General features: G+C 31.1%; 1 protein-coding gene and 1 long non-coding RNA gene across 5 annotated transcripts in view; one reads left to right on the top strand and one right to left on the bottom strand.

Moving 5' to 3' along the window:
- SEMA3A (semaphorin 3A) overlaps positions 1–13559 on the bottom strand; it is a 288184-nt gene that overhangs the window by 33524 nt on the left and 241101 nt on the right. The window contains exons 13-14 of the mRNA XM_023504732.2: positions 10923–10964; positions 1867–2024 (exon numbers count right to left, since the gene is read on the bottom strand). Coding sequence (XP_023360500.1) covers positions 1867–2024; positions 10923–10964 — 200 coding nt within the window. The remainder of the gene's footprint in view (positions 1–1866; positions 2025–10922; positions 10965–13559) is intronic.
- The window catches only part of LOC116419329, a 149030-nt gene that overhangs the window by 72494 nt on the left and 62977 nt on the right, over positions 1–13559 (top strand). The window lies entirely within an intron of this gene.

The following is a 13559-nucleotide window of genomic DNA, read 5'->3' as shown; positions in this document are numbered from 1 at the left end:
GAGCTAAGAAAACAGCCACTTTCCAGGCCTTTCATGGGATTAAATGCTCTGTCATACAGATTATATAGATGCATAATAGCAAATACTCATTCAGTGATGATAATTTTTCATAAAATAATACATTTATAAGTCTGATTTGTGATATACCATATTCCAAATAGGATCACAGAATTTTAGAATTAGAGTTCTAAGGCACCTTAGAGATAGATTATCTATTATCTTATTTCACTCGTGAGAAAACCATTCAAGCTATTCAGTAGTAGCAGAGTGAACCCATAGCCTCTAAAGACATAACACTTGCAGTTTTATCACATTGTCTCTCTAGGTAACTTGCTAACAACAAAGCCTGAAGATAGACAAAATAATAATTTAGTCTGTATATGCATGTATATGTATACATACACACATATATATTTGTTGCAGTTGTTCAGTCATTTTTGAGTTTTTGTCCAACTCTTTGTGGACATTTAGGGTTATCTTGGCAAAGATACTGAGTGGTTTGTTATTTCCTTCTTCAGTTCATTTTTTTATTTGAGGAACTGAGGCAAAAAAGATTAAATGACATGCCCAGAGTCATTCAACTAATAGGAAGTGTCTGAGGCCAAAATTGAACTGAGGAAGATGAGTCTTAACTAATTCCATACCTGGTACTCTATCCACTCTCCATCTAGAAGCTATACAGACACACACACACAGATACAGACATATATACATAAATAAAACCTAATTTAATTATTATATGTTATATAATCAATCATGTATGACATATTATATAACACAGTTTTGAAGGTAAAGACTCAAACCTGGCTATTGTAAGAATTTGGATACAATAGGCATTCCTGTAATACAGATAGAATTTCAAGGGGAAGGCTCTCATCTGCGGAAAAAACAGGTTCCCGCTTGAGAATTAAGGGATACTGCTGACACAAGTATCTTCTGGAAAATAGAAAACTGAATTATAAAGGTTTCTTTCTGGATTTTTAATTTCCATCCTTACTCCCTCCCCTTCTACTTCCCCTTCTTCCTTTCTTTTCTTTCTCTTTGCCTCCTTGCCTGTCTCTCTCCTCCCTACTCCCTCTTTCTCTTTTTCTTCCTTCTGTCTTTCTTCCTTTCCTTCTTCCCCCTCTCTTTTTCTTTCTTCCTTATTCATAAATGATTTGCTCTAGTCACTTGGTCTTTAACATTTCTATGAATCAGAATGAAGGAGCTGTTGTGCTTATAAGTACTTTTCTTCATACGAGCTTTGTGGCAGGAAAAGAAACCAGGGAAACTCTATGCTTATCAATACCTACCTGCATCTATGTTGACCCCAGTATTCAACGACTATGTCCTTCCTATCTGTGACTATTCTTTTGCACAAGTCATTTAACTAACATGATACTTAGATTTTTCCTAATACAATGGGCCAAAGCATACTATTCTGACGGCATATATAAATACTTGGCATTTCTACAATCAGTAAAAATTGATGATTTCACAGCCTCACTTTAAGTGCTTCAAAATATGTTAATTACATTGTATTTTGAGGAAAATTCCAAGGAGACATTTTTTGTTTTCTACTCTATTATTCAGCAGAATTCTTTGTTCCTCTGAGTATAGCACTCTAGTTTTTCCCTTGTGCCTTTTGAGAATATTTAGTAAAACACCAGTCATATAACCCATTAATATGTGATTACTTCTTTTTAGATGATGCCTAGGAAAAGATTCTTATACTGTTCTATTTGGAATAGAAGATGTTCTAAGAAAAACTTAAGGCAAAAATCATAAAATCTCCTAATGTTTAACAATGAACTTTTTAAAAAATGTGTATACATACCCATGTAGATAATGTACATGTACATATATTAAAGCCCCTGTCAAACTTACCTCTTTGCAGTAGGAAAATAGCGAGAGCATGAAGAACCATCCCAAGCACAATATGGGTCTCGAGCAAGGCAACACTCTGCACAGGCCTTTCCATATATATCACACCGATGTAAAGGTAACTGGGCAATTCCAGCAGCTGAGCCAACATATAGTTGTTGCTGTAGAAAGAATCACTTTTATAAACACTAAGTTTTGAAAATATAATTTAAAAGAGTCTTACTCTGAATAAAACTTTATATTTTAGGTAAGAAAAATGAATTTCACTCTAGATATTAATATGAATGATTCAACAATAGAATACAGGAAAATGAATATTAGCTTTGAGATTAAATGTGTGTGACTCTAGGTAAATCGCTTTTATTTTCTAAACTTCAGTTTCCTCATCTGTAAGTTAACAGAGTTGTGATGAACCTTTGAAATACTATATGTAAAGCACTTTAGAAATTTAAAAATATGAGGGCAGCTAGGTGGTACAGTGAATAGAGAACCAGCCTTAAAGTCAGAAGTACCAAGGGAGAGGAGGGAAGAGAACTAGGTTTGTTGGTACAAACTTTGACATATTAAGATAGATGGTAACATTTAAATGGAGTTGCTCTATAGGTCATCTCTTATAATAAGGACCAGAAATTTAGAGTTACAAGGGATCTCAGAGACCATATAGTCTAAAACCTTCATTTGCTCAGAAAAGTGAAATGACCTGCAAACATCACACAGGCAGAAAGTAAGGAATGATTCAGAATCAGAACCAGGGCATTCTTTATCAAGCTGGCTGATCTTCTGGTTGGGAAAGAGAAATGATATGGTTAAGGGAGAATTAGAGCTTAAGGTAAGTAAGCAAAGGTGAGGAAAACATCTGGACCTTTTAAATTAATTCACCTCTCCAGGTAAGATGAATTATACTCTTATACTGCACAGATGAAATTTATGAACCACACTGTTGCTACCTTTTTTTTTTTTTTCTGATGGGTTATTGGAATAGGAAATAAGGTTTATTGGAAAATAAGAAATGGTCAGATGCTATCTTAGTTTTTAGAAAAGGATTGTGTAAATCATGGACCAGTTATCACCATGGCAATTCCTGACAAAAGTCCCAATAAAAAAAACATTTAAATGGATGTTTTTTCAGCATGAAAAAGGGTCAGTAAGTAGTCACTAAGAATAAGCATGAATTGTAACTGATTCATAAGTGTAAAGAAGTAAGCTGGAGGAAGGTAACAGAAAGAGACAGACTATTGAAGATTTTGTATCTCTTCCTGTAGAAAAGAGATCTGGATTAACTCTGGGAGAAGCTGCTTCCAAAAGCAGTGGTCCAAAGTATGGGGATTTTCAGGTGTCATTAGATAAAATGTAATCCAATAAGAGGTTGGCATCAGAGATAATTGAAGAGAATAATGGTGGTTCATAACTCCCTCAGTAGAGGTACTGAGGTAGCTATACCATTATCTGAAATATTCCCTGGAGGGGATCTGCCATCATCTGGAACATAACAGATATCACCCACTTTTAGTGAGATATATGGAGATAAATCAAAACAACAAAGGAACCTAGAAAATATTGCCAAAGAATATAAAATCCTGGGCAAAGAATTAAAGGTTTTGAGAACAAAAGTAGTATTATTCAAATGAATTATTATTATTATTATTTTTTTGCTTTTTTTCCCCCTGAGGCAATTGGGGTTAAGTTACTTGCCCAGGGTCACACAACTAGGAAGTATTAAGGGTCTGAGACCCAATTTGAAGTCTGTTTGTCCTGACTTCAGGGCTGGTGCTCTATCCACTGCACCACCTAGATGCCCCTTCTAATGAATTCTAACTAAATTTACATAATTATGAAGAAAAATATGGATCTAAGAAGTGAATAGCAGCTAAGAACAGGGCCCTTGAGAATTGAATTTGAATTTTGAGACCATGATTTCAAAATAGGAATGACGAGCTCAAAGACCAGTAAAAACAAACATATTTACCAGGAATCTTGCAAAAGTTATTAACAGCACTTTAAAATAAAAAAGGAAAGGGTAAAGAACTCACAAACCTGATACCTTAGACATGTTCAACATGAAGAAGAAGGTGTCAAAGAAGATACACTCTAAGAAGGGAATTAGCAATGTAACCCATGACTACAAATATCTAAATATAAACACAGTGATTTTGTTGCAAAAAAGGCAATTTTGACCTTCTAGATTCTCCTGAGACTTATGTGTATGACTTAATTTGCAATGGGATTGTATATTTTGTTTAAGATAGCATGAGATATGGTAGTGGTGAGGAGGAAATAACTTTATATACTAGTATTGTAGATCTGGGTCAGACTTTGAAGTTCATCTAAACCAAACTTTTCATTTGACTGAAGTGAAATTTGAGGCCAAGAAAAGTTACTTAGCATAATCAATGTGATACAATAATTTGTTGTTATTGTTCAGTTAACTCAGTAATGACCAATTCTTCATGACTCCATGGACCATAGCATGTCAATATTGTCCATGAGATTTTCTTGACAAAGATATGGTAATAGTTTGCGATTTCCTTCTCCACTGGATTAAGGGAAACAAATATTAAGTAACTTGCCTGTGGTCACATAGCTAATGGAATGTCTGAGGCTGAGTTTAAACTCAGGTCATCCTGCTTCCAAACCTACAGCTCTACCCACTGGGCCACCTACCTGCTTATACAATAATACATAGCATTGTTAAAGTTCTTTAAGGTTTACAAAGCAATTTATCCCTAATTTACAGATGATAAGACTGCACAATAATAGCTAGTATTGTTAAGTTCTTAAAAGATTGCAAAGCAATTTACACCTATTATTCCCGGTTTACAGATGATAAGACTGTCTAGTTGAGAAAGGTTAAAATGACTTGTCTACAGTAACAAGGCAGATATCTGAATACTTTGCTCCCTAAAAGACAAGAGCCAGATTTAAACCCAGGTTCCTGAATCCAAATATAGCATTTATATATTCGTATGAGGAAGTTCAGAAGCCTTTGTAGGAAAAATGGGGCAGTCATGAAAGAAGAATAATTATGTTATAGAGAAAATAATTTTGGAAAACTTTTGGCCAAACTAGTTAATTCTGTTTTTGAAAATATTTAATTCAGATAATAGACTAACCAAAATTAAAAAAAAAATCGATTCTTCTCTGATGGTATTTAAGAACTGATTTATGATTTCTAGAGAGGATTCTGGGAAAATGGCAGATTAAGTCACAAAACTGTCAGTTCTCCAAATTTCTCCACAAAAGAAGAAAAAAAAAAAAAAGAACATCATCTCAGAGCAGGAGAATTAAACACTAGTTTAATAACTGTTTTTCTAAGACAATTTGAGAAAACCTTAGGAAAGATCCAATTTCAGGGGTTGTGATTCATCCTGAATGAAGTGCAAGCATTCCCAGGGCTACTTTGCAGAATCAACAAACAATAAGCCCTCGAACAGCTGGGTGGAGAGGCAGGCTCAATTTTAGAAACTTTCATTTTGCAGACAGTATAGGGGTTTGATTGCTATAGAAGGTTGAAGGATCTTCCCGAGTTGAGGGACACCAAACTTAGCTGTGCTAACCAGACATGTCCTGGCCTAATGAGTGGGAAGGCAGATAGCCTGTTGGCTATGGACACTTGAAAGAGAGCAGAGTCCTTGGTTTCATTTCTGGGGCAGAGAGGACAGATGTAGTTTTCAGTTATTGGGGGGAATGCAAGGAGTAAGATCATTAGCAAGACAGTATGTCTTGAGAGTACTAGCTGCAGTTTAAGAATGGAGAGGATTGTCCAAGATTGGGCCCTGAGACAGGCCTCAGAAAATAATAGTAAGAAAATCCTGAGATGTGGGGCATTATTCCTTAAAACCTTAGGACTGTAACTTAATTACAGTAATAGCTGCTAAAAACCAAATAAAACAAAATAGAATAAAAATGAGTGAGCAAGAGAGAAAAAACCCAACTAGAGATCATGACTATGGAGATACAAAAGATCTGAATTCATATTCAAAGGAAGATAATGGAGCTAAAAAAAAGTCATTTTTTTTTCAAGGAGAAATATAAAATAGTCCCCGATACATAAAAAAAGAATTCTTGAAAGACCTCAAAAAGAACTTTAAAAATGAAATAAGAGAGATTGAGGAAAAATTATGAAACAAAAGCAATTCGAGAAAATCATGAAAACAATGTCAGCTAACTTTAAATAATGAATCAAAAAATTAAGGAGGGAAATATTTCCTTGAAAACTAAAATTGAACAAAGGGAACTTATGATGTTTTAAGACACCCAAGAAATCATGAAACAAAATCAAAACAATGAGAAAAATAGAAGTAAAAGATTTCATCAGAAAAACAAAAAGACCGAGGAGAAATAATGTAAAAATAGATTTCCTGGAAAATGTAATTTTAAAAAAAGAATATTGGTACAATATTATAAAAAATTATCAAGCAAAATTGCCCTAAAGTTCTAGAATATGAAGGCAGAGTAGAAATTAAAAAAAAAAAAAATCTACCTATTACCATTTGAAAGAGATACCAGAAAGAAAATACACAGGGATATCATATCCAAGTTTAATATCTCCTAGGTTAAAGAGAAAATTTTGGAAATAACAACAACAAAAAATCCACAATTTAAATAAGATCACACAAACCTTAGCAGTTACTATATTGAAGGAACATAGATCTTGGAATACTATATTCCTTAGAGCAAAAGAGCTTGGCAAAACCAAGGGTAACATGCCCAGAAAAATTAAGTATAACCCTGAATGGGGGAAAAAAGCATATTTAATGAACTCAAAGACTTTCAGATTTTTGGGACAAAAACTTCAGAACTTAAGGGAAAATTCAACATATAATATCTAGATGAAATATAAGGTAAACATTAAAGATCAAATATAAGTGATTCAATAGGGACAAGTTCTTTACTTCTTAGATGTGAAAATATTATCAGTGCTTTTATGATGGCTTATCTTAAAGATTTTGTATTTGTGTAGTTGAAAGAAAGACTGGTGCTGAGCTGAGTAAGAGAGGGCAATTTTAAAAATGAAACTGTAGGGAGAGATAAAAAGGACATATAAAAGAAATTAATTGAGGAAGATAGGTAGTGCTGGAACTTTATTCTCATCAAGAATGGATTAAAGAAGGAAACACACACACACACACACACTCACACACACACATATTCTAAAAAAAAGTCTTCTAAATTCAGATAGAAATGGTAGGGTGGCAGAGAGGATAAGGGAGGGACTTTTTGTGGGATGGTAGGTTAAAGAATAGGAGGGCAAAATAGTGGGTAGAAGTAAAGTAGAGGAATGAGAAGGACAATGAGGAAAAATAGAAAGGAAGAAAGTACATGGAAAGTAATTGTAGCTTAAGAAGTGAATAGGATGAATTTACCTTTAAAACAAAAAATGGGTATCTGATTAATAATTGAATTAATCAATATGCTATTTTCAGGAAACATTAGAAAAAAGAGTTATATACAAAGATAAAATAAAGAGCAGGAGTAGAAGTTGTTATATAAAAAAAAAACAGGGATAGTGATTATGATCTCAAAGTCAAAATTAAAATAGATTTAATAAAAAGTAAAAAACAGAGAAACTGTACTATGTCAGCAATATTATTCAATATAGTTTTAGACCATTTAGAATATCTAGACAATATAAAATATGCGAGTATATAACTGCCAAAACAGACACAGAAACAATATGAACAGAAATATTTTTATACAAATAAATTCAGATCTATGTAAAGTAATATTTATTGTTCAAGGATAGGTAAAGCAAATATAAATTTTAAAATAAAAATTTCATTTGTTCAATGTCATTCCAATTAAATTACTAAAAATTTATTTTACTGACTTAGAAAAAAATAACAACAAAGTTCATTTGTAATAGTAAAAGATCAAGCAAGTAGATTCAGCAGTATCAGACCTTAAACTATATTATAAAGAAGAGCATTGTAGAAAATGATGAGCTAGTTGATTTAAAAAAAAAAAAACATGGAAAAGACTTGGACCTATAAAAGAAGACGCCTCAGAGAAACAAATGACAGGTGAAAATAAGCATAGTATGGTCTTACATATATGTGTATGTTTCTAGATATCTATGTATAAGTATACACACATATACACACATAAATATACATATATACCATCTCCATGCTTCTTTGTATCCTTCTTTAGGGACGAGAGATGGAGGAAGAGGAGAAAAAGTAAAAAGTACACAATAGAAAACAAAAGAAAACCAACAAGGAAGCAAAGAACAGCTGGGAAGCTTTGAAAAAAATATGTAGTACTACATAGATTTTCATGAAATAGAAATTTACTATTTATATAGAATCCTTTCCTATGATCTGCTGTTTACACAGCATTTTTTTTTTTTCCTTTTCTCATTTTGTATTTAAGTTAAAAAAATTGATATGTCCTTTCAAAAGGAAGGGACTTCTATCCATTAGTTCTAGTTCTTCTAAAGAGAAAAAATAATATTATGGAAAGTTCATGAAAGAAAGGGAAGATCAAAAGAATAACTTGATGATTGCCAGAAGATAAAGAAATCTAAAGTCAGAAAAATAGCAAACACAGTTCAAATAAATTTAAGTTTACCAAATTCTTTCCAACTATAAGGCATTTCATTGAGATAATCTTGAGGAGTATTGATTTTCTTTCTTTAACTGATAGAAATAATGGAAATAATTTTCCAATTATTTAATAGTACCAGAATATTTTTAATGTAAAATATATTTTTTATAATAGGCACAATTGTGTAAAGAAAGTACAAGTGAAAGTAAGAAATTAAATGCTGAATATAAGAAGGCACGTGATTCTACTAAAAATCATTATGTCAGGAAACATGCCAGTCTGGCTTTCATCCTGGAAATCCCCATATTTCCTTGCCAGCAACTGACAAATGTTAAGTCATAAGAACAGGTGAAAACATGCTTATGAGGGGTAAGATGACAGTATCAGGTCAATAATATTCCCACTATGAGTTTCGCTTGCACATTATTTCTCTAAATGTTTTAGAGATTATTTATCAATCTATTTTGGTATATCCTTTTAGAAAGAGGATGTTCATTTTCACAAAATATGGTCTTCAAATCTTGTTCATGGGATAAAGTATGATTAGCAATTAAAACAAAGAAACAAATTAAAGAGATTAAAGACAGACCTAGAATCCTAGATTCTCAAATTATGTCAATGCACAAGATAAACAGCTTAGCCAATGATTATTTTCCTAGCTTCACTCATATCCACTTCATCTTTTTATATCATTGAATGATGTACTTGGCAGCTATTACACTGTTTAAACGGGGTTAATTGCTGCTACTACTACTCTCATTCATTTGAATATTACTCTTTTATTATATATATTTTAAATTGAAAGGAACTTATAGGTCATCTAGTTCAATACCTTCATTTTACAAGAGAAATCTAAGGCCCAAATTAGTTGAGATTGTTCCCAAATTATGTGTTTAGTGGCAAACTAGTATTACATTAGATTATTAAAATATTCTTAAAACATGATTAATCTAGGTAACAGTGGTCTACTTTTGAAATAGCAGTTCTTTGAGAAGTATAGAAGGATTCGCTACCTAATAAAACAAATTTTTGGAGACATATTTCCAAAGCCAAACAATGCTTTCAATTGTTTAGCAAAAAAAGAAAAAAAAGTCTGTTTAGCAGCAAAACATTATTCTTAATTTATATTAATGAACCGCATGTAGTTGATGTGAAATAACTGGCAACATGATAGAAACAAAAATATAATTCATGAAAAGTAAAAACAAAATTTGTTTGTGAAAACTACATCATTTAGCCATCATCTGTTTTGCTTAAGGGTGTTGCCAAAGCACTCATTAAATCTAAAATGAGAAACTAAGACTCATGTAGCATAATAAACTTACTATTAATAAGCATGGGGTTTTAGATAAATTGGGAAGGAATAATTTTTGCTGAGATTTAAAACTATAAAATTGTTTTCCAGAATACCAAGCAGACTATAGCTTTTCCATATAGCTAAAATGATCTTTGAAGACAAGATCACTATGCCATAAAGGTGCCTTATTATGTATCTCAGAAGACAATACCATTCTACAAATCGACATTCAGTCATAATTTTATAATTTCTGATGGAACATATGTGACATGGTATTTCCTTTAAATCTCTACATCCTATTCTAATGAATCATAGTTTAAGGTTAATTCTATGTTTGCAAAGACTAACATCAATGGAGAGCAAACTCTGACAGATCCTATTAGCTTTTTGTTAGAGGCCTAGCAATACCTCAAATTCTGTCCACTGATAAACTTCACTAAAATAAGCTTATTCCTCAGAATGTTGACCACAGGATGAATGAATATATGTTTTTCAGTCAAAGAAATCCTTGAAATATTCTATAAAAGAATAAAAGTAAAGAGCTTGTGAATTGTATCTACCAGGGGAAAGGGTATACATACTGAAAAACTTACTTAGACATCAATATTTTGAAGATATTTCTCTTAGAAGATATTTTTTGCAGAGATTTTTTTCAATCCCTTTTGTTTTTCTAGAAAATTATAGATACCAATGCAGACATATTCATTTTCTCCAAATGAACTCCCACAAAAATTTCAAATTAAAAATCAATCTCTTTCTTGTGTACCTTTCAAATTTTAGTTAAAGATATTTTATAACTCATTAAATTTTTAAAATCTTCAAAATTAACTCAAATGAGTGAAGTAAATATGTATAATTGATAATTTTATATTTAATACATTTTTTAAGAAAATAAACATTTTAGCCAAATAGAAAATTAAGGGAATTTTTGTTTTGTTTTTGAAATTGGAAATGCATAAAATTTGTAGATGGTTGTTAAGAGTGTTTTTTAAGAAAAAAGAGTTATTTTTTTTGTTTCTTTAAATCTAACGTAGGGAAAGCAGTGTGGGGGAAAAGAATCACAGAATCTAGATTCAAATACTTCCTCAGACATATAAAATTTGTTTTATTTTAGGTGAATCTTAACTTCTCACAGCCTTAGTTTCCATATCTATGAAATTAGGAAACTTTAGATGATATTACTTTTAATGCCAATTATAATTCAATATAAAAATACCTGCTTTGTAGAAATCTTCATTGCTGAAATAACAGTTGGTTCCTAAAAGAAAAAAAAAGCAAAGATAAACTTTTTTTTTTGTTGGGGAAAAAAAGAAATATAAAAAACCCAGAAAATTTTAATAGATACTGAAGGAGACAACCGCAAATTGTCAGTATTACCAAAGAAGGTTTTAATTTTGAGTTTTATTAATAGCTTTTATTTTAATATCACAATCATTTCCTCATATATTTCAGCTACCATTGAACCTTCTCTTTATTACAAAGATAAAACAGTTCATCACAATCAACCAACATAAACTCTGAATTGGACAGCATGTAACATTCAGCACCTCCTACTGAGAGCAAAGGGGAATAAAACTAATTTTTTAATCTGTAGAAGAAAGAAATGAACAAATGAAAAATAATAACATAAGCACATGAAGAACAAATCACAAAGAGTAGATTTTAGCCAAGTCTTCAAAAGGTGTGCCTCTTATTGAAATTTCCTTCTCCCTAATCTTTTCTTTCACAGGCTCATTGTACACTTTTTCTTTCTCATTTTCTTGATATTCTATCATTCTACTTTATCTTCTTTTACTTATATTCATTTAAAAATTGACAGTATGACCATTTCTCCCAAATTTGGTATGCTGTTATTAGAACAAATTCAAAACCATGCCAATAATACTTTAAAATATTTTTTCACCAATCAGTGAGCTAGACATACAAATATATTCCTTCAGCAATCATTCAAAAAGCAGATTAGCGTTTATAAATTTAAGTGTATTTGCTTTAGTAATTTTTATTAATTGATTTCTGTAGGCATCTAGATTTTAAACAAATTATTTAGTGATTTCTTAGAATTTTGCTATTTTTATGAAATCATAACCCAGATATAGTTTTCTGAGCTAGCTACTATTAATATAGATAATTATATATATATATATATATATATATATATATATATATATAGAGAGAGAGAGAGAGAGAGAGAGAGAGAGATAAATAATATAGATAATACATAAATGAAAGATTTATCTTGATTCTGGTCAGGTCTCATTCACTGTTTGACACCAATTTTGAAACTGATGGCATTGGTAGCTTATAAAACAACAAACAAAGAAAAGTTTTTATTTTTTTTTAATTTGAAAAAGATAAAATTGAACCCTATATTCTAGGATTACTTTGTATCAGTAATGACTCAATCAACTAACAAAATATGTTAACCCTAAATGAAGGATTTACTTTAAAAAAAATCATACTTAATACTGTTAAGTAGAAAAAGCTGTTAACTTAAAATGCAAGTGTAAAAATCTAAGTATCTGTGCATCAGTTGAAAGTGAATAAATAGTGCCTTAGTAGTAATCCTGAATGATAAATTTATTGTACTTTGAACCATAGTATGATATATTAGCGTTTCGACAAACTTAAATGAGGATTTAATAATGCTTTGAAAGAAAGAGCAGAAATTAATAATTAGTTCTAAATAACTCATTGCTCATAATTCATTTCTGTGGTGTTTGAACTAATATTCCAAGATAACATTCATTAAAATAAATAATATTTTATTGTAAAATATGTTGAAACTGACTTCCATCAAAAACTAATGTAGCTTTAAAAACTTTTATTTTAATAACGTAATATGGATGGCAAATATAGATAGAAAAACATGTAGTTTCAAGATTGTACGTATGTAGTTCTTATTTATGGTGTTTTTGTCCCAACATTTTATCTAATTCTTATTAAACAATCACACTTGCATAGCTTCCAACCTGCTAATCCCAGGAGAGTTTAGCAAGGCTCACTGGATGCAAAGCACATGTACTCTCTTTTATAAATGAGTTAATAGACTTGGTATTGGAAAGCATCAATTATGTTTTACATTTGAATGAAAATTGAACTCATTCATTTGTTTGCTCAGCTGTTCCTGAAATATTGCATAAATTGGGTTTAAAAATGCATGTTATCAATGTAACAGCCTTGCAAACTCTCTCATTCAGGAAAGCTATAAATAAGACCCATTGTATTTATTAATGCACTGAAATTTGGGCAGTGCAGTGCATTTTCATGGCTGGTATTAAGCAAAACTTGGTCCTAATTAGAGTGAAAAGCAGTTTAGCATCTTCATGCCGATTTTTATTTTTCCTTTAGTTATTCACCTCATGCATTTTTATTACAATATATTACAGTTGTATTTGATTCTTTTAGACCTCTCAGAGAACATTTTTACTTTTGTTAAAAAATGTTTTTAAGCGATGTAAAATTTTGAGTGAAGTATTCCATGTCTAATCATTAAGGCTATTTTCTTCAGTGAGGTTTTGTGTATCCTTTTTACCTTTGGTCAATTCTACTTTTTAAATAATTCTTTTCTTTTGTGAAATTTTGTACATCTTTTTCTATGTGGACAGTTCTGTATTTTTAAGACATTATTTTCTTCAGCGGACTTTTGGGCCCGTTTTATCATTTGAATGAATTAATGAATATATCAATGAATTAAGAATATACAAGTGATGAAAACACTGATCATTTGGGAAAATATGGCCTTAATATAGTCTAATGTACTGAAGTATTGGGAATGGATCTTGATTTCACTAGTATAAAAATTCCCAAATAAGGAAATTTCCTCATCCAATGGTGGTTAGTATTTTTTTCTAAG

The sequence above is a fragment of the Sarcophilus harrisii genome, chromosome 5 (genome assembly GCF_902635505.1).
Source record: "Sarcophilus harrisii chromosome 5, mSarHar1.11, whole genome shotgun sequence".
Taxonomy (NCBI): Eukaryota; Metazoa; Chordata; class Mammalia; order Dasyuromorphia; family Dasyuridae; genus Sarcophilus; species Sarcophilus harrisii.
The sequence above is the reverse complement of the archived record's forward strand: the minus strand, read 5'-3'. Positions and strand labels throughout refer to the sequence as shown.